Raw genomic sequence first — 22173 nt, 5'->3', positions numbered from 1 at the left:
GTAGTGCCCCCCCCCCCCGTTTACCATTATGTCTCTTTAGAAAAGGAATTAGTTTTTTTTAAACAACAGTTACACATATGGTCATTGTAAAAGAGCAACAACAAACCTATCAGACATTACGGGGGTGTGGGACGTCGGGGAGAGGCGGAAATAGCCCTGGTAGCCAGCTCTCCTCTCCCTGGGTATGCTAACGTTTCTCTGATAGCCTTCCAGAGTTTTTCTCTGTTTACACACACATTCACAGACATCTTTTTTTTTTTTTAATTAATGGAAATGGGATCAAACTTCTCATATGGTGCATTTATTTTCCTGCTTTTGTGTCTTTGCAAGAGAAACTTAATTGTACCGTGAAAGACAGTATAATTGCTTCAAGGTCCAAGAGTTATGTGCCTAATTATTAAGAATAACCTTCATTGAAACTTACAACTTTTGACTGTCACACATTCTGAAGTATGTAAATGACACTTCATTCATTCAGCAAAACTTAACTGAGTGGCTGCTACATGGCAGTGATGCTTTAGGTAGATGCTTGGGATACATCTGTGAATAGACAGAGCAAGCCTAAAACAAAAGAAAATTTAAAAATCTTTGTGCTTGTGGAACCAACATGCTGTTGGGTGGGAACAGACAATAAACCACAAACCTAACAAAAAATTAAAGTATGTTAGAAGATGTTAAATGCTATGGAAAGAAAATCAAGGAGAGTAAGAGAGATTGGGAGTGCTGACAATTGTAGTGTGGGTCAAAATGTTAAATAATGGAATCAGGGTAGAACTCATTGAGAAGATGAGAATTAGGCCAGAAATTGAAGGATGTAAGAGAGTTAACTATGTGGATATCAGGGGCATTCCAGGAGAGGGAACAGCCAGTCAGGGGAGTATACCTGCATGGCAGGTTCCAGGACCTGCAATGGGGCCAGTGTGTGTAGCGATTGACCAAGAGTATGGAGGTGGTGTCCTCAAGGCGGGGGGTTAGCACTGGCTGTCACTCTGATTGAAATGGAGAGGCTTTGGAGCTTTTTAGTCTTGTAATAAATAAACTTTTAATTTTGGAATAACTAGATTTATGGAAACGTTATGAAAATAGTATGGAGTTCCTACATACCCCTCACACCAAGTTTCCCCTTTTACTAACATCTTACATTAGTATGGTACATTCGTTATAATTGATGAGCCAATATTGATACGTTATCAACTAAAGGTCATACTTCATTCAGATTTTGTTAGTTTTTACCTGATATCCTTTTACTGTTCCAGAATACCATCCAAGATACCACATTGTGTTTAGTTGTCAAATGCTCCTCCTGACTATGACAGTTTGACTGTGACTTTCCTTGGCTTTGATGACCTTGACAGTTTCGAGGCAGTCAGGTATTTGAGGAGGTACTGGTCAAGTATTTTGTACAATGTCCTTCAATTGGAGTTTGTCTGATATTTTTCTGTTAGAGAAGTGTTAGGGGTTTTTGGAAGGAAGACATAGAGGTGAAGTGCCATTCTCATTCCATCATATCAAGGATACATGCTATCAACTTGACTTTTATCACAATTGATGTTAATCTTGATCACCTCGATGACATAGTGTTTGTTAGGTTCCTCTAATGTAATGGTATTTTCCCCCCTTTCTATGTTATATTCTGGTAGCAAGTGTTTAAGCATAGCCCATGCCTCAGGGTTGATAGCTTTACTCCACCTCTTTGAGAGGGGAGTGTCTACATAAATTATTTGAAATTCTTCTGTAAGGGAGATTTGTTTCTTCTCCCTCATTAATTAATTTATTCATCTATTTATATCAGTATGGACTCATGGTTAGTTTATGTTTTGGATTATAAGCCAATACTTTGTACTTATTTTGTTGCTCATATTATTTCAGCTGTAGCCACTGGGAGCTCTTTCATTTGGCTTCTGGTCCCTTTGACATACCCCCATCATTTTGATTTTTTGAGTAGTTCCTTTCTAGCACTAGGTGCTCCAGACTCATCATTATATATTCCCTGCTACAGCCATATAATCAGCCATTCCTCCAAGGAGTCCTGGTTCTTTTTTTTAGAGAATGCCATTAGAAACTAAGATCTGGGCACTGGGCATGCTCATCGCTACTGGGATGCCATTGCCTTTAGGTCCTCTTGGCTAACAGCTAACCCATGTGTGTATATGTATCTATAATTATTTCTATATCCATCATATCTATATTAAGCTAAACATGAGTTCCAACACTAATCCTCTGTCACTGGATCACATGGATCAGTGTAGCCTTCCTCTCTGGCCTGTGTGTAACCTCCTACTCTGATAATGAGAAACCTGGCTCATTGGAAGGTTTTCAGCGGAGGAGTTGACATTATCTGATTTCGGACTTAATGAGATGATTGCTGCTGTGGAGTAAAAGACCTTGGGGAAGTTAGAATAGAAGCAGGAAGGCCAGTTAGGAGGCTGTTGTTGAAATCTAAGTGATAAGAGAAAGATTTAACAAAGAGTGAAGCTAAATAAATTGGGTTAGTACCTAACGCTTAACTTGGGAGGAATGAGTATGGTAGAGAAAATAATTTAGCATTGTCTATTTGATGGGAGGGCCGGAGGATTAAGCGTCTCTTCTAAAGAAGCCTTGATACAAAGGATCTAAACAACCAGCCACGCAAACTGGATGATGTGAACTAGAAATTGCTCTGCTGTATTGTAATGTTTGAGGTCTGAAGTCTGAATGGCAGTTATGAAATTCTGATGTACTTCTGAATTCTGAGTTGAGCGGACCATGGATCTAACCCATTAACTGACTCAGACATTCATCAACAAACACTGGGTGCCTGCTGTCCATCAGATGGTGTGCCAGATGCTGAGAGTAGAAGATGAACAAGACAAAATTCTTGTTTTCAGGGCGTAAGGATATAGTAGTTAACTCTTCTAAAACTGATACGTAATTAGTTTTGAGAGACTGGTTGGGTTGCTGAGACTTTTTCTGAAGTCAGGCCCTTCTAATGGGACATCTCGCATTGATTCCAGTAGCTTCACTGCTTTGTCCACACCACAGGAAAGACCTGCAGAGCTCGAGTGAGCCAGAATCTGGTGGGCACTGAAATACAGTACTTGCCCTATTTTGGCATGTTAGGGTATTCTTATTATAGCTTTGTAATAATTTAATGATATTATAATAGTAAAAACTACCATTTATTGAGGGCTTCTTATGTGCCAAGTACTGTTTTAGGTGTTTTCAGAGTAATTCATTTGCAAGATAGGTATTATTTTTTTTTCTGTTCTTTGGGGGGATAAATTGAAACATACAAATTAAGTAACCTGTCCAAAATATACATGTAGTTCATGAACTTAATCTTTCTGCATTCAGTTTAAGTCGGTAGGCCATAATTGTTTTGTGTCTAAATAAACATGACCTTTAGTTTATAAATGCAATGCATGTTCGTTAAGAATAGTCTAAAAATATAAATAAGCAAAAAAGAACATTCTGCTTTATTTAACAGAAGGGTGTTATGATTTAGTGAAAATATGCTGGACTAGGTATTAGGAGGTTTGGGTTCCAGACCATATACTCTCTTGAAAGCTGATGCCCTTCGGTAAATGATTGAACTCTCTGGGATTCATTTTCCTCATAAATAAAGTAAGAGCGTTGTCAGTCCTAATTAGGAGTTTGGATTTCTTCGGTCCCTTCCAGCTCTTTAATTTTTTTTTTTTTGATTCTATAGCAAAGCATTCTTTATATCTGCCCTCGCTGTTGAAGATTTTTTAAATGATAGTAACCTCCATTGCCTATTTTTGTTGAATCAGCCTAGGGTGTAATTTAACTCTTTGGTGAAAATGGGATATGGTTAATGTATAATTACTTCCTATGGTTTTCTTGAACTCTCCATAAAACATCTATTGTAACTTAATTCTTGTCCTTAGTGTATTGAAACAATCAAGATTTTGCTCTTAAACTTCATCCAGTTTTTCAGTTTGAGCTATCCATTTCTAAGACATACCTGACCACAGATCTGTTTTCTACTTCTCACAGCCCCTAAGGAGAACAGTCACCACACTCATGGCAGGGATTTTGCGCTCAATAGTTCAGAGGCCCCCAGGCAGACTACAAGTAAGTATTTCTTTTCAAGAATGATCTTTTTTTTTTCCTATTCCTTAAGAACTTTTTCTCTCTTTTCTAATTAACAAAACATACAGGCAAATTAAAATCTTAAGTTTCTTTATATATATATATACTTTTTTAATGTTGAACGTTAATTTTATGTGGTTTATCTGCTGTTTTATCCCTAAAGATCTGAAATCACAAAAGACCTTTTTCTGGAGAAAATGCTGGTAAAAAATGGCTAGTGTTGATTCCCCATGGCCCACCTTAATCTTTTGAAAGTTTTAGATTTTTTCTTTCCTTCAGTTATGAAGAGTCCATTTTCAGTAATAGAAAATTAGAAAAATGTAGAAAAGCAGAAAGAAGAGAAACAGTTTCCCAGAGGCCATTAATGTTTGTACTTTCATGTATTTCCTTCCAGTCTTTCTTTTAGAAATTTCAGTGGTTCAGCCTAATCTATTCATGAGGTCCAGAGTCTAGATAGGACCTGCTGCTGCCTTTAGATAATAACAATACCAGGTGCTTTACACACTTACCTTAACCTCAGATTAATCCTGGGTGGTAAGTATTATTTCCTTTTTATAGCTGAGGAAACCGACCCTCTGAGAGGATAAGTATCTCATATGTCACAGCTGGTAAGTACAGAGCAGGATTAGAGGCCCAATGTTCCTGGTATGTCAAAGCCCATGTCCTTCACCAGTCTCCCCCTAACCCCCAATTCCCTCCTGCTCATTCTCCCATTGTTTATACCATCTCTGCAGGACAGGGAGGGCATGAAGGAAATGATTATTTTCCACCCAGAGGAGTTTCCTGGTATGAAGGATTAGCAGTGAATCCTTTTTCTTCTGCAGCCTGAGAGAAACACGACTGGAAGATTGTAGAAAGGGAACAAGAGACAGGAAACAGGAGTTGATGGCATTCTTGGCACTAGAAAGAAAACTGGAAACTCATTTTGGCTTTCTTTTACACTGTATTGCTGAAGCTGAATTATCGTATGTTGTCTAGAGCACACTGACAAACTACAACCTACAAGCCAAATTCAGCCCACCACCTATTTTGGTAAAAGTTTTATTGAAACATAGCCACACCGATTTGTTTACATATTGTCAACAACTGCTTTCGCCCTGCTGTGGCAGAGCTGAGACTTGGCTGCAGAAACTGTGTAGCCCCAGAGCTGGAAATATTCACTGTCTGGTTCTTTACAGAAAAATATTGCCAACTGCTGGTCTAGAAGTTTATATTTAATGTGTTTTTTCTTCGTGTTAGTGGTAAGATGAGATGTATTCATTCAGCTAGGGGGCTGAGATAAATGTTTAATAATTACAGGTTAGGTGAGAACAGATTTTGTCACCTAAAAATTGGTAGATTATGATTTCTGCACTAGATAGAGTTCTAAAAATCACATGTTTTATGGCATATTTTAGATGGTGACAAAAGGTGTGGAGCCCCTTGTTTGTACAGATTGGATTCGTCACAAATTTACAAAGTCAAGAATTCCAGATAAAGTAAGTTTTTACGTTACTGTTTTTGAAAAACATGTTACTGTTACCGGGTCCAAGCTCATTCTGCTCACCGCAGGGCAGGCCAGTAAACTGGGAGATGAGGTGTTGAGGCAAGGAATAGCGACTCTTATTTGGAAAGCCGGCAGACCGAGAAGATGGCGAACTAGTGTACCCAAAAACCATCTTATTGGGGTCAGGATGCCAGTTTCTTTTATAGAAAAGACAGGGGGAGGAGGTGAGGAAGTAAAGTAAAAAGGCCATTTGTCTTGCAAAATCTCCTCCCTCGGCCTGCATGGGGAAGGGATGTGTTAATTTCTTCTTTTCTGTAGCCATTCACAGGTGGTCAGGGTCAGAATGTCTGTCTGTGAGCTGAACAAAGGCCTTTTAGTTTAACAGGCAGAGGGGCAGGGTTCCTTGTGGCAGGCCATTATCTATGCTTACAGCTATAACAAAAGTGACGAAAAGCAAAGGTTAAAGTAAAAGAAACAGAACCAACATGGAGTCAGAATTCTCTCTTCCCTGTTACGTTATGTTTTGAAGGTACCGATTTTTGTAATATTGAAAACTTTCATGTTAAATTATTTGCGGGTATAGATAGAAGTGTAGAGTTTAAAATATAGGATTTATGTGGGAGGGATAAATTGGAAGATTGGGGTTGCCATATACACACTACTCTATATAAAATAGATAACTAATAAGAACCTACTGCATAACACAGGGAACTCTACTTAATACTCTATAATGGCCTATATGGGAAAAGAATCTAAAAAAAGAGGTGGCTATATGTATATGTATAACTGATTCACTTTGCTGTGCACGTGATATTAACACAACATTGTAAATCAACTGTACTCCAATAAAAAGTTTAAAAATAAAAAAAATTTTTTTTAATTAAACATAGTAGGATCTATGTAAATGATTATTTAAAATAAATATGGGCCACTGACCTTTTAAGTACTGGGTTTTGGTCTCAGAATCTGTTTATTCCTGCTTATGGCTTTTTCCCTTGATACTTTGTGTTTTCATATCACCATTGTCCTGAGAAAACAGTGTTTCTTCCTCCTGCTCAGACTGTCTGTGTGGCTCTTGGTTTTCACTTTCTCTATCAGCCATTGCTAATTTGGATCTTCTTCTCTGCTGGATTTGTGTCTACCTATGATTCTTTTAGAAAACACTGACTAAGCCCTCAGTAGATTTCTGTTTTATTTTGATTTCTCCAATTTTTTTGTACTGTGGTAAAATACATGCAACATAAAATTTAAACATTTTTAAGTGTACATTTCAGTGGTATTAAGTACATTCATATTGTCATGTGACCATCACAGCCACCATCTCCAGAATGCTTCATCTTGCAAAACTGGACCTCTGTACTCATTAAACAGTAACTCCTCATACCTTCTCCCCCTAGTCCCTGGTAACCACCATTCTCCACTGATTTTTTTAAAAGCTAAAATAGTATTACCATTGATTATTTAGATACCTTATTTAGATACCTTTAATGTGCTTGATGTTCTTTTATCAGAAATCTCTTTTTTTTCAAGTCATGGTCCACAACTGCATTCTCTTATATGTTTTCATGTTTCTTAGACTGTAAACTTCTGGAAGAAATGATAGATACAGATGTTAGCGTTTGTTTAAAATGTGGGGGGAGTGATTTTGATCACTGGTTGTAGTGAGCATGAAAACTTTTAAACTTTATAGAAATGACCCTGAGATTTGCATCTCCAGCCCTTTGCCTATCTTCTGAACTTACTCCTATATTCTCCTGTAGTTTCTAGACCTTGCTGCTTAGATAACCTGTAGGTATTTCAAGTTATCCAAAATTAGACTCATTGTCTTACAAATGAGGTTGTCCTCCAGACAACCAAACTAAAAGAGGGTGCTTGTCCTCTATTAGTGATGTCAGTTAATGCTACCATCCTCTCTACCTGATTTCCCAGACTAGAAAGCTCTAAGTCAATCTCAACCCTATCTTCTCCCTCACCCACCACAAATCCATCTATTTTATTACCTAAAGTCCCCAAATCAGCCTCTTTCTGTTATAGCTGCTGTAATTCAGACTCTTAAACCATGGCTCTAAGTGCTTCCTGAGTTTCCTTGTATCTGTCTCCACCTCCAGTTCATTTGAAAAAGTTTTCTTTCTGAATCTATTTTTGAAATGTCATTTTGCTTCAAACCTCCAATAACCTTATATCCATTCTGGGAATTTCTAAAGACTAAGCATAGTTCAGCTTAGTTTAACTTCTCGCCCTGCATTGCTTTTCCTGTTGTTTTCTACCTTAGTCACACAGAACCACTTACTTTTCCTGAATATTTCGTGCTCCTCACACCATTTCTTTAATTCTTCTCTCCTTTTCTTTGGTGCACCTACCCCATCAAAATTTCTAGAAAAATACCCTTCATCCTACCCACCTGGAGGCAAATACTGCTAACACCCTCCACATACTTTTCTGTTAAATATTTTTGAAGATGTGCATCATCTTGCCTATAATGCTTCTCCAGCTGCTTTCATCATTTAGCAATGTAATGTGAACCCTCTGTGGATAAGTTAATGATTGAATAATATCCTTTTTGATTAAAGTACCATCTTTTTTTTTGGCCTTCCTCAGTCTGATTCCCCAGAGGTATGACTCTTGACCTAATGTTTTTGACACCTTTATACAAATAAGGATAAATATATATATATATATATATACACATATATATATAAAATACACACACATGTATATATAATTGTTAGAATCATATTTAGAATTTAGGGGAGAGACCTTCAAGATGGTGGAGGAGTAACACGTGGAGATCATCCTCCCCACAAATACATCAGAAATACATCTACATGTGGAACAACTCCTACAGAACACCTATTGAACGCTGGCAGAAGACCTCAGACTTCCCAAAAGGCAAGAAACTCCCCACATAACTGGCCGGGTGGCTGACAGGGCCTTCGTGCTCTGGCCAGGTGTCAGGCCTGTACCTCTGAGTTGGGAGAGCCAAGTTCAGGACATTGGTCCACCAGAGACCTCCCGGCTCTATGTAATATCAAGCGGCGAGAGCTCTCCCAGAGATCTCTGTCTCAAACCTAACACCCAGCTCCACTCAACGACCAGCAAGCTACAGTGCTGGACACCCTATGCCAAATAACTAGCAAGACAGGAACACAACTGCACCCATTAGCAGAGAGGCTGCCTAAAATCATAATAAGGTCACAGACACCCCAAAACACACCACCAGACATGGTCCTGCCCTCCAGAAAGACAAGATCCAGCCTCATCCACCAGAACACAGGCAACAGTCCCCTCCACCAGGAAGCCTACACAACCCACTGAACCAACCTTAGCCACTGGGGGCAGACACCAAAAACAACGGGGACTACTAACCTGTAGCCTGCACAAAGGAGACCCCAAACACAGTAAGTTAAGCAAAATTAGAAGACAGAGAAACACACAGCAGATGAAGGAGCAAGGTGAAAACCCACCAGACCAAACAAATGAAGAGGAAATAGGCAGTCTGCCTGAAAAAGAATTCAGAGTAATGATAGTAAAGATGATCCAAAATCTTGGAAGTAGAATAGAGAAAATACAAGAAACATTTAACAAGGACCTGGAAGAACTAAAGAGCAAACAAACAAGATGAACAGCACAATAAATGAAATTAAAAATTCTCTAGAAGGAATCAATAGCACAATAACTGAGGCAGAAGAACAGATAAGTGAACTCAAAGATAAAATAGTGGAAATAACTACTGCAGAGCAGAATAATGAAAAAAGGATGAAAAGAATTGAGGACAGTCTCAGAGACCTCTGGGACAACAGTAAACTCACCAACATTCAAATTATAGGGGTCCCAGAAGAACAAGAGAAAAAGAAAGGGACTGAGAAAATATTTGAGGAGATTATAGTTGAAAACTTCCCTAATATGGGAAAGGAAATAGTCAATCAACTCTAGGAAGCATAAAGGGTCCCATACAGGATAAATCCACGGAGAAACACACCAAGACACAAATTAATCAAAATATCAAAAATTAAATACAAAGAAAAAAAAAGCAAGGGAAAAACAACAATTAACATACAAGGGAATCCCCATAAGGTTAACAGCTGATCTTTCAGCAGAGACTCTGCAAGCAAGAAGGGACTGGCAGGACATATTTAAAGTGATGAAAGGGAAAAACCTACAACCAAAATTATTCTATCCAGCAAGGATCTCATTAAGATTCGACAGAGAAATTAAAGCCTTTACAGACAAGCAAAAGCTAAGAGAATTCAGCACTACCAAACCAGCTTTACAGCAAATGCTAAAGGAACTTATCTAGGCAGGAAACACAAGAAAAGAAAAAGACTTACAATAACAAACCCCAAACAATTAAGAAAATGGGAATAGGAACATACATATCGATAACTATCTTACATGTAAATGGATTAAATGCTCCAACCAAAAGACACAGACTGGCTGAATGGTTACAGAAACAAGACCTGTATATATGCTGTCTACAAGAGACCCACTTGAGACCTAGGGACACATACAGACTGAAATTGAGGGGATGGAAAAAGATATACCATGCAAATGGAAATCAAAAGAAAGCTGGAGTAGCAATTCTCATATCAGACAAAATAGACTTTAAAATAAAGACTATTATAAGAGACAAAGAAGAACACTACATAATGATCAACGGATCAATCCAAGAAGAAGATATAACAAGTGTAAATATTTATGCACCCAACATAGGAGCACCTCAATACATAGAGCAAATAGTAACAGCCATAAAAGGGGAAATCGACAGTAACACAATCATAGTAGGGGACTTTAACACCCCACTTTCACCAATGGACAGATCATCCAAAATGAAAATAAATAAGAAAACACAAGCTTTAAATGATACATTAAACAAGATGGACTTAGTTGATATTTATAGGACATTCCATCCAAAAACAACAGAATACACTTTCTTCTCAAGTGCTCATGGCACATTCTCCAGGATAGATCGTATATTGGGTCACAAATCAAGCCTTGGTAAATTTAAGAAAATTGAAATTGTATCAGTATCTTTTCTGACCACAAAGCTTTGAGACTAGATATCAATTATAAGAAGAAATCTAAAAAATACGAACACTTGGAAGCTAAACATTACACTACTTAATAACCAAGAGATCACTGAAGAAATTAAAGAGGAAATCAAAAAATATGTAGAAACAAACGATAATGAAAACACGACCCAAAACCTATGGGATGCAGCAAAAGAGGTTCTAAGAGGGAAGTTTATAGCAATACAATCCTACCTCAAGAAACAAGAAACATCTTAAATAAACAACCTAACCTTACACGTAAAGCAATTAGAGAAAGAAGAACCAAAAAACCCCAACGTTAGCAGAAGAAAAGAAATATAAAGATCAGATCAGAAATAAATGAAAAAGAAATGAAGGAACAGTAGCAAATGTCAGTAAAACTAAAAGCTGGTTCTTTGAGAAGATAAACAAAATTGATTAACCATTAGCCAGACTCATCAAGAAAAAAAGGGAGAAGACTCAAATCAACAGAATTAGAAATGAAAAAGAAGTAACAACTGACACTGCAGAAATACAAAGGATCATGAGAGATTGCTACAAGCAACTCTATGCCAGTAAAATGGACAACCTGGAAGAAATGGACAAATTCTTAGAAATGCACAACCTTCCAAGACTGAACCAGGAAGAAATAGAAAATATGAACAGACCAACCACAGTAATGAAATTGAAACTGTGATTAAAAATCTTCCAACAAACAAAAGTCCAGGACCAGATGGCTTCACAGGTGAATTCAATCAAACATTTAGAGAAGAGCTAACACCTATCCTTCTCAAGCTCTTCCAAAAGTTGTGGAGGAAGGAACATTCCCAAATTCATTCCATGAGGCCACCATCACCCTGATACCAACACCAGACAAAGATACTACAAAAAAAGAAAATTAAAGACCAATATCACTGATGAACATAGATGCAAAAATCCTCAACAAAATACTAGCAAACAGAATCCAACAGTACATTAAAAAGATCATACACCATGATCAAGTGGGGTTTATCCCGGGAATGCAAGAATTCTTCCATATATACAAATCAACCAATGTGATACACCATATTAACTAATTGAAGGATAAAGATCATATGATCATCTCAATAGATGCAGAAAAAGCTTTTGACAAAATTCAGCACCTGTTTATGATAAAAATCCTCCAGTAAGTAGGCATAGAGGGAACTTACCTCAACATAATAAAGGCCATATATGACAAGTCCACAGCCAACATCGTTCTCAGTGGTCAAAAACTGAAACCATTTCCCCTAAGATCAGGAACAAGACAAGGTTGTCCACTCTCACCACTATTATTCAACATAGTTTTGGAAGTTTTAGCCACAGCAATCAGAGAAGAAAAAGAAATAAAAGGAATCCAAATGTAAAAGAAGTAAAGCTGTCACTGTTTGCAGATGACATGATACTATACATAGAGAATCCTAAACATGCTACCAGAAAACTACTAGAGCTAATCAATGAATTTGGTGGAGTAGCAGGATACAAAATTAATGCACAGAAATTTCTGGCATTCCTGTACACTAATGATGAAAAATCAGAAAGAGAAATTAAGGAAACACTCCCATTTACCATTGCAACAAAATGAATAAAATACCATGGAATTAACCTACCTAAGGAGACAAAAGACCTGTACGCAGAAAACTATAAGACACTGTTGAAAGAATTTAAAGATGATACAAACAGATGGAGAGATATACCATGTTCTTGGAATGGAAGAATCAATATTGTGAAAATGACTGTACTACTCAAAGGAATCTACAGATTCAATGAAATCCCTATCAAACTACCACTGGCATTTTTCACAGAAGTAGAACAAAAAATTTCACAAGTTGTATGGAAACACAAAAGACCCCGAGCAGCCAAAGCAGTCTTGAGAAAGAAAAACGGAGCTGGAGGTATCAGGCTCCTGGGCCTCAGACTATACTATAAAGCTACATAATCAAGACAATATGGTACTGGCACAAAAACAGAAATATAGATCAACGGCACAGGATAGAAAGCCCAGAGATAAACCCACACACATACGGTCACCTTATTTTTGATAAAGGAGGCGAGACTATACAATGGAGAAAAGACAGCCTCTTCAATAAGTGGTGCTGGGAAAACTGGACAGCTACATGTAAAAGAATGAAACTAGAATACTCCCTAATACCATATACAAAAATAAACTCAAAATGGATTAAAGACCTAAATGTAAGGCCAGACACTATAAAACTCTTACAGAAAAACATAGACAGAACACTCTATGACATAAATCACAGCAAGATCCTTTTTGACCCAGCTCCTGGAGAAATGGACATAAAAACAAAACTAAACAAATAGGACCTAATGAAACTTAAAAGCTTTTGCACAGCAAAGGAAAATATAAACAAGATGAAAAGGCAACCCTCAGAATGGGAGAAAATACTTGCAAATGAAGCAGCTGACAAAGGATTAATCTCCAAAATATACAAGCAGCTCATGCAGTGCAATATCAAAAAAACAACCCAATCCAAAAATGGGCAGAAGGCCTAAGTAGACCAAAGAAGATATACAGATTGCCAACACACACATGAAAGAATGCTCAGCATCACTAATCATTAGAGAAATGCAAATCAAAACTACAATGAGGTATCACCTCACACCAGTCAGAATGGCCATCATCAAATAATCTACAAACAATAAATGCTGGAGAGGGTGTGGAGGAAAGGGAACTCTCTTGCCCTGCTGGTGGGAATGTAAATTGATACAGTCACTGTGCAGAACAGTGTGGAGGTTCCTTAAAAAACTAAAAATAGAATTACCATATGATCCAGCAATCCCACTACTGGGCATATAACCTGAGAAAACCATAATTCAAAAAGAGTCATGTACCAAAATGTTCATTGCAGCTCTATTTAAAATAGCCAGGACATTGACACAACCTAAGTGTCCATCAATAGGTGAATGGATAAAGAAGATGTGGCACATATATACAATGGAATATTACTCAGCCATGAAAAGAAACGAAATTGAGTTATTTGTAGTGAGGTGGATGGACCTAGAGACTGTCATGCAGAGTGAAGGAAGTCAGAAAGAGATAAACAAATACCGTATGCTAACACATATATATGGAATCTAAAAAGAAAAAAGGTTTTGAAGAACCTAGGGGCAGGACAGGAATAACTACGCAGACATAGAGAATGGACTTGAAGATGCGGGGACGGGGAGGGGTAAGCTGAGATGAAGTGAGTGGCATGGACATATATACACTACCAAATGTAAAATAGAGAGCTAGTGGGAAGCAGCTGCATAGCACAGGGAGATCAGCTTGGTGCTTTGTGACCACCTAGATGGGTGGGATAGGGAGGGTGGGAGGGAGACGCAAGAGGGAAGAGATATGGGGATATATGTATATGTATAGGTGATTCACTTTCTTATAAAGCAGAAACTAACACACCATTGTAAAGCAGTTATACTCCAATAAAGATGTGAAAAACAAAAAAATAGAATTTAGGATCATATTCTTAGAATTAGTAGTTACAGATATCATATATACACACTCATCATGGTGTAGATGAAACAAATACAAGATCCTGTTACACAGTGGTGTGGAAATTTGGTTTTTTTGCTCAATATATTATGACCATCCTTCAATGTTAGTACTTACAAAGATAGTAAACTTTATTTGTTTTAACGGTAGCATTATAGCCAGTAGGATTCATCATAATTTATTTGCATCATATCTTATTTAGTTATATTATTTTTAGTTTTATTTAGAATGTCTGCCTCATAATTTATTTAGCTATTCTCTTGAGGAATATAGATGTGGCCTTTAAAATTTTCAGTATTGGGCTTCCCTGGTGACGCAGTGGTTGAGAGTCCGCCTGCTGATGCAGGGGACACGGGTTTGTGCCCTGGTCCGGGAAGATCCCACGTGCCGCAGAGCGGCTGGGCTCGTGAGCCATGGCCACTGAGCCTGCACGTCCAGAGCCTGTGCTCCGCAACGGGAGAGGCCACAACAGTGAGAGGCCCGTGTACCGCAAAAAAAAAGAAATTTCAGTATTACAAATAGTGTTGTACATACATCCTTATTCGGGGTTGCAGCGAATACGTACTTTTTATAATACTCATGTGTTATTGTAAGTTTTTGTTTGTCCCCCTACTTGAATGGGGGAGGGGATGCAGCCCAAGGCCCAGCTCATATAATGCAACATATTCTCTTGACATTTGAACTCTTTAGTGTCATCTGGTTGCTCCTGCTTTTCTCTTAATAAAAGCAAAACAAAACAAACCCTTGCCTGTGTGGTATTTTTCTTAGAGTATGAAATTCTTAGATTCCATCTATCTGAGTAATCAGACTGGTAGAAATGTTCAATTTGAGGGTGAGGATTATAGAACTATTAGAGATGAAATCATTATATAGTTGTTTGAAGTTTTTTTAAGGAAAAAAAAATAAAGGAGGCACATAGAAGCTGTGTAAATTGAAAATATACCGTTTATAATTCTTCCTTTCCAGGTTTTTCAACCTTCACCTGAAGATCATGAAAAATATGGTGGGGATCCACAGCAGCCTCATAAACTGCATATTGTTACCAGAATAAAAAGTACAAAAAGACGTCCGTATTGGGAGAAAGATATAATAAAGATGCTTGGGTTACAAAAAGTACGTAACTGTTTTAGTCATCTTTAGTGTTGTTTAAATATGCTTTAAATTTTCCACTTTTAAAACTTTTGTTTAAATGTATGATTTCACGTAATATACTTGGAAGTTTGATTTAGACAGAGTGAGCCTACACCTTAACCTTTTCCTGTAACATGGGACCATCTGTGCTTTTGAAATTGATCCATAACATTTTTTCCTTTGTTTGTAGGCACATACTCCTCAAGTTCACAAGAATATCCCTTCTGTGAATGCAAAACTGAAAGTGGTTAAACATTTGATAAGGTTTGTTGTTTGTTATTCCAGCAGTTTCTTAAAACGTGTTACCTAGTATAACTCTAAAAGCATTCCCTTATGTCACAGAATCAAGCCCCTGAAGCTGCCACAAGGTCTCCCAAGAGAGGAGGACATGTCCAGCACGTGCCTCAAGAGCACTGGAGAGCTGGTGGTGGGGTGGCTTCAGAACCCCGCGGACCAGGAAGTGAATAAGTCCTGATGGCCTCGCGGCTTCAGAGTAAAAAGCGCAAGTCATTTCTATTTCAAGATGGTGAGAAAGTGTTCTCATTAAAATATGTCTTAAATTCTAGTCATTTTCACTGGCTAAACATGGTGTGATTCTTCCTTGGTGTAGGCTTGGAGGTTTTAGTGCTATTAATTGGTTTAATTCTGTCCCCTTTCCCTCCAGTATTTTCACTGGAAAATGGGTAAGGATGGCAATGTTTGAACATGTGGGTTCAGATGTCACCTTAGCAATCGTCGTTAACTTTTTTAAAAAATTGTTTTCTCATTTAATTGAATGCAACACATTCTATGAGTGGCCCTTTGAGTGAAGAGTGTGTTATGTGTTGGAGAAATCCAGAGCTGACCAGAATGTGGTCCCTGCCCTAAAGGAGCTTAGTCTGTTCCCCTGGAGAACAGAGATTCAGCCAGAAGCATTAGACACTGGGTGCAGCTGGACCGGCTGCTCTGTGCTGTGGTGTCTATAAATACGTATGTGGACTTGGCTTCATTTTATCCTTAAATTTAATACCCAAAATAGTATCTGTTTTCTAATTATAAATCTCATTTGCCCTAAACTTTATTGATGTTCCTTGAATTCCTAGAAATCTCTGCCAACAGTTGATGTTGCTATTTAAAAGAAAAAAGAGAAGGGAAAAATCATTTAGGGAAAGTTGTTTTATTTCCTTTTATTCTATTTCAGATACCTGGAGTGGTGGGGAGAAGTAAGAATTTTAAGAGAGGTTCAGTACCGGGAAATTCTGTGGCAGCTAACTGAAGTTGGTGCTGAGGACTCAGAATTCTAGTTGCCCTTTATTTTCCTTGTCTCGTAAAATTTGACTCAGGCAGCAGTGACATTGGCATACTCACTGCCTATGGTCCCAGCATCTGTCCTGTCATAGAGTTTTGGCATCAAGTAGAAGTGCTGTGTGAAGTGAAGCCAGATATCATTAATGACTAAGCTTCAGGGTAATCACACTTTCAATTCCACAATTATTGAATATCCAGTATATGTACGGCCTGGAGAGGATATAAAGCAGAAGGACACTGACTTCGAAGGGCTGGGTCTAACTGGAGAGAGACCTGTATGCCTCAACAGAAGCTGTCCTTGCTGGAGTTGGATTGAGGCCAGCTGTATAAATATTGATAAAAGCAGCCCCTGCTAATGTTTTTCTGCCTCTTTTACTAGGCTAATATTAATGTTTAAAATGGGGAAAAGACCATTGGTTAATTTTTACCCAAAGAGTCTAAGAAAGTTTTGGTAAGTAATTTTAACCTCTGCTGCTCATGACTAGAGGAAAATATCTGAATGATAAGTTGGATATTTAGAAATGAAATTGCCCGGAAGAGGAAAAGCCTGTAGGGAGATGAGCATAGGCTAGAGCATTTGTTTTCTGTTGTCACGTAACGTATTACCAGAGTCTCAGCCGCTTAAAACCACACATGCTCATCACCCTGCTGTTTCTCTCGGTCAGGACTCTGGGCACAGCTTAGCCCGCTAATCTGCTTAGGGTCTCACAAGGCTTCAAAAAAGGCATCAGCCAAAGCTGGGTTCTCCTCAGATCCTTGACAGGGCAGGTATCTGCTTCCAAGCTCTCCCAGGTTGTTGGTAGAAGTCATTTCCTTGTGGTTATAAAATTCATGGCAAGTTGCTTCTTCAAAACCAACACTGGAGTGAGAGACTTTAGCAAGATGGGTGCTACCCTCTTAGGTAATCATATAAATGCAGTGGCCTAGATTCTGTCTCCTCTGTTGCATTCCATTGGTTGGAAGCAAGTCACAGGTCCAGCTCACACTCAAGGAAGAGGGGAATTCCACAAAGGTGTGACCACCAGGGGACAGGATCAGGGAGGCCTCTGTAAAGTCGACCTGCCAAACCCAGTCAGTCCATCCTTAAGTTGCACCCAGGGGAATCCCCAGAATGGTACTCCTTTGCCTCCCATCATTTCAAACCTTACAAGGACTTCTTCTGTCCTGTCTTTGTGTCTCAGAGAATTGCTCTATTTCAGAAGGTTTTTCTGGCCACTCCTTGGTGACCATTGGCCTTTGGTCAGGCTCAGGGGAGACAAAAGTTACCCAAGCACTCTTTTTAAGGGCCATTCCAGTTCTCAAGGTCTTCTCAATCTAAATGGTGCCTCTTTCAGGCCAAACACATATTATATTCATCTTTTCTTGTTAACAGTACTAACTAGTATGCTTATCATTGTGTCACAGTTTCGCCAAGGACAATTTGGAATTGCACTGGCCATTTTAGGGGACTTTTGACACGAGCAAGATTGTATGTTTGGGAGGTACTTTAGAACAAAAAAGAACAAAAAGTGAAGAAACCTCCATGAAAACACTATTTGTCTTGTTTTTCTTTAAAAAAAAAGACCATTTAATTTAATATAGAGAATATTTAATATCCTCTCCTTCCTTTCTATACTTTGAGGAGTATTAAGTAGTGGCTTTTTGATCACACAGCTTGATAAAAATATCAAGGGTCCAAGTTACTGTCTACACCATCTGTCGCTCTCTTTTTATGTATATGTGTCAAAATCTGTTTTATACATTTAAACTTTTCTCAGCTTTAAGACCTTGGTAAACAATTAATTAAAACTGGAAGTCTGGACAGTTTCTAAATAAGAAACTGATACAAAACATTAGTCACTAAATAAAACTTTTACCCTTATTTCTCAGAATGGCAATCCATTAACAAATGATGAAAATGCCTTTGAATAATATTATCTATGTTTCTTTTTCCCCTCAAAATTATTAAAATGATATGAAATGAGTGCTCATGGAGAAAAAAATAGCCAAACAATTCATTTTCTGTTCTCTAATTTTCTTAATTTTCTGGAGAAAAGAAAAATAGTTGATCACTTCAAGAGAATATAAACAGTTAATTATACCAGGCACAGTAATTACAGAGAAATACAAATATGTATTTAACATAATGGATATGATTTTCTGCTTATTAACATGGCAAATTTAGTGATATGTACATTTTGTATTTAATATACTGATAAATTATGTTTTAAATCTATAGGTATTCAATATAAGCTTTAAATGTCTTAAATATATTTATACATGCCTAAATACTTGCATAAAACGTATATTAGTAATTACTACAATCTGTGCATGAATAATGTAAAATAAAAGTAAAAATAGAATTTAGGTAAACTAAGGTATTTTTCATCAAATTATTTCCTATTTTGGGGTACTTATCACATATCTTGTCTTCTATAAAAACTAGTCTTGGGCTTCCCTGGTGGCGCAGTGGTTGAGAGTCCGCCTGCCGATGCAGGGGACACGGGTTCGTGCCCCGGTCCGGGAAGATCCCACATGCCGCAGAGCGGCTGGGCCTGTGGGCCATGGCCGCTGAGCCTGCGCGTCCGGAGACTGTGCTCCACAACGGGAGAGGCCACAGCAGCGAGAGGCCCGCGTACCGCAAAAAAAAAAAAACTAGTCTTGATTTTGCCTTTCCCAAAATCATACCTAGATTCAAAATAATAAAACTGTTAGGATGAATTTTATGCCTGCACTATCTGTGGATTTTCTAAAGTGACCATTCGATGGCATAAATAAAGATTCGCTGTTAACCACATAAAAGTAAGGGCAATAGGAATGATTGTCCAAAGGTTCTCCAAACTTCAATTCTATTGCGAGAATTTTTGTCTACCAAGCTTATTTTCTTTTAATTAATTAATTAATTTACACTTTGGCTGCGTTGGGTCTTCGTTGCTGCATGCGGCCTTTCTCCAGGTGCAGCGAGCAGGGGCTACTCTTCCTTGTGGTGTGTGGGCTTCTCATTGCGGTGGCTTCTCTTGTTGTGGAGCACGGGCTCTAGTCGCACGGGCTTCAGTAGTTGTGGCACATGTGCTCAGTAGTTGTGGGTCACGGGCTCTAGAGTGCAGGCTCAGGAGTTGTGGTGCACGGGCTTAGTTGCTCCGTGGCATGTGGGATCTTCCGGGACCAGGGCTTGAAGCCATGTCCCCTGCATTGGCAGGCAGATTCTTAACCACTGCGCCACCAGGGAAGTCCCTACCAAACTTACTGTTAAAACAATCCTGACAAATTAAAAAAGGAGTTGATCTTCCTAGGTTAGTTATATATAAGTAAGGTCTATTAAATATATTTCAATGAATATGTTTTTCAAGTTAAAAGAAACATAGTCCTTGGACACAAAGACTGGTACAATAAAACTATCTTCCAAATGTTTCCTCTGTTGTTCTGGATTCACAGATCCTCCCCTTGCCCCACCCCCTTTCCTTTTATTATAAATCTGAACAGGCACTAGGGAACTGCTTCAGTGAAATGGAAATCACCAGAGGCCCTTTGCTTATTTCAGTCTTTCTTTAGCTCCAGTAGCCAAAACATATATATATCCATCTTGTCTAAGAACCACAGCAGTGACAACAAAAGTGTGAAAACTTCAGCTGGTTTAGTTCTAGGGTCTCCACTCATTTTAATGGTTTCCCATGCTGTGCTGTATAGATTCTTCCATTGACAGTAAGCTCTCAGCATCTTTCAGCTAGTCACCTAACCTAGGAAGTACTGGTGCTTTTCCGTCACGCATCACTGCCCCTTTCTAAACCCAGCCACCTCCTCCCCTCTCCCACAAAGGAACAGCCCATAATTGCTTGCCTCAGGGAACTATGTATACCCTGCACTGACCTTCTGAAGACTCCCTTGGATAACTCTGATTTAATTGTGTATGTAGATTATTCATACTTAGAAAGTAAAATTAAAAGTATCATCAGGCTCAAATTTACCCTTGAATTATAAGCTTTTCTCAAAAACTGTGTCCATTCAATGCCCTCTCCCAGATCTGCCAAATCACAAAAGTAAATATACTGATAGGATAGGTAGATGATTTGGAGATAGTCCATGACATTGAAATGCTTTAGAAATAAATGCCCATCACAGGACCCCCTATAACATTGACAGTGAATTACAGAGCTTTGACATGCTTTTCTATATGTAAGGAGGTGACCGTGATAAAAAGTGAAATTTAGCAAATATTGTGATATTAAAAATATCAAAAAGTAGTGATATTACCCATAAAGCAGAGAAAAATTGGCAACAGTATTGAACCAGCATTAGTAGGGTAATTTTAAAGATACCACTGAGGATTTTTCCACTGCACATCCTACCTGCCAACAACACAATCCTGACAAGATTCTGACAAGACTGGACAGGATGCTCAAGGCCCCTTTGAACACCTTGATTTCCTCTAAGCTGGTGGAGGGTGGTTTGTACTTCTTGCTGCATTTATGAACTACAGGGCAAGCACAACTGTGGATATTAGGATAAACAAAAAACCCATCTGATTCTCTAAAAGACCCAGCTGGATTCTGGGACATGCTTTCATTGCCTGGGTTTTATAATCTGGGACCCTGGCTTTAAGTCTTGTCACAAGACTCATGATCCTTTTGCTTCTGGTCATTGCCTGTGTTACAGTTGCTCAGTGTATCCTGTCCAAAAACTTAAATGCAGCGTTGGCACATCAGATGACTCAACAACTTATCCTACAACTGGCCCTAGTCCAACGAAGACTATGCCCTCTGGACATCCTCCTGGTCTTAACTGACAAAATCTTGACCATTGAAAATCTGGACGTCGTGGATTGATGCCTTGTGGTCTGACTTTGTCTGCCCTTGGCTGAAGAGGGCCATTAGAGAAGAGCAGCTATGATAGCCAGGAGCTGGCCTGGAAAGCCTCCGTGTGTCTAGGAGCCGGCCCAGCACTGACAGGTGTTTCCTATTGAACGTAAGCAATTTCACAGGTCACCAACATCAGATGAAGCTGCTCTGTAACTGATGGATCAAGGCGAAAACAAGCTCACTGCGTAATCACATCCGAGTGCAGACGAAAACACAAGCATTGTTCAAGCTGGAAAAATGAGGCATATATCCCCTCTTCTGGGTAATGTGGGGCCTTGCTGCTTTTCATCACACAGCTTTAGCCTCGCTTCACTCCTCTCACCTTCTAGATGAGATTCATGAAGACACCAATCATAGAGCCGCCTCTCTTTTCCTGACAGCATCCAATCCAGAGCAAACCATGCTTCTTTGAACACTCATCAAAACCATCTAATAAGAGCCCAGATCCTTTAAAGTCCTTCCCAAAGGGCTTTTCCTGAGATGCAATAAAGGGAACTTATCCAGCTCCAGGTGTGTCTGGTGGTCTGTGGCCAGCCTGTACTCGCGATACTAATTCTTGTGGCTCTCGGGTCTAAGCTGCTAAGGATCATTCTACTCAGCCTCGACCTCCTTAGAGTATCTCTGCTCCTTCCTTCACCACAGGTAACCCAGTCTTCTGTTTTCCCAGCCTGGAGAGCTTGCCAGAAGAAAACTCAAGTGGATTTGTTATAAAGCAGAAACTAACACACCATTGTAAAGCAATTATACTCCAATAAAGATGTAAAAAAAAAAAAACAAGTGGCGCCA

General features: G+C 38.7%; 1 protein-coding gene across 1 annotated transcript; it reads left to right on the top strand.

Moving 5' to 3' along the window:
- Window positions 1-3940: 3940 nt before the first annotated feature.
- On the top strand, window positions 3941-15849 carry MRPL30 (mitochondrial ribosomal protein L30). The gene is made up of 5 exons (XM_065891545.1): window positions 3941-4074; window positions 5490-5570; window positions 15101-15247; window positions 15456-15529; window positions 15608-15849. Exons 1-5 carry the CDS (start codon window positions 4024-4026, stop codon window positions 15738-15740), a joined length of 486 nt encoding a protein of 161 aa, XP_065747617.1. The 5' UTR covers window positions 3941-4023; the 3' UTR covers window positions 15741-15849.
- The last annotated feature ends 6324 nt before the right edge of the window (window positions 15850-22173 follow it).

The sequence above is a fragment of the Phocoena phocoena genome, chromosome 14 (assembly GCF_963924675.1).
Source record: "Phocoena phocoena chromosome 14, mPhoPho1.1, whole genome shotgun sequence".
Lineage (NCBI taxonomy): Eukaryota > Metazoa > Chordata > Mammalia > Artiodactyla > Phocoenidae > Phocoena > Phocoena phocoena.
The sequence above is the reverse complement of the archived record's forward strand: the minus strand, read 5'-3'. Positions and strand labels throughout refer to the sequence as shown.

Excerpts from the sequence above, each read along its gene's own strand:
- MRPL30 (XM_065891545.1), top strand. The coding sequence starts at position 4,024 with ATGGCAGGGATTTTGCGCTCAATAGTTCAGAGGCCCCCAGGCAGACTA. Across the intron at positions 4,075-5,489 it reads GGCCCCCAGGCAGACTACAA|ATGGTGACAAAAGGTGTGGA; the intron begins GTAAGTATTTCT and ends GGCATATTTTAG. Across the intron at positions 5,571-15,100 it reads AGTCAAGAATTCCAGATAAA|GTTTTTCAACCTTCACCTGA; the intron begins GTAAGTTTTTAC and ends CTTCCTTTCCAG.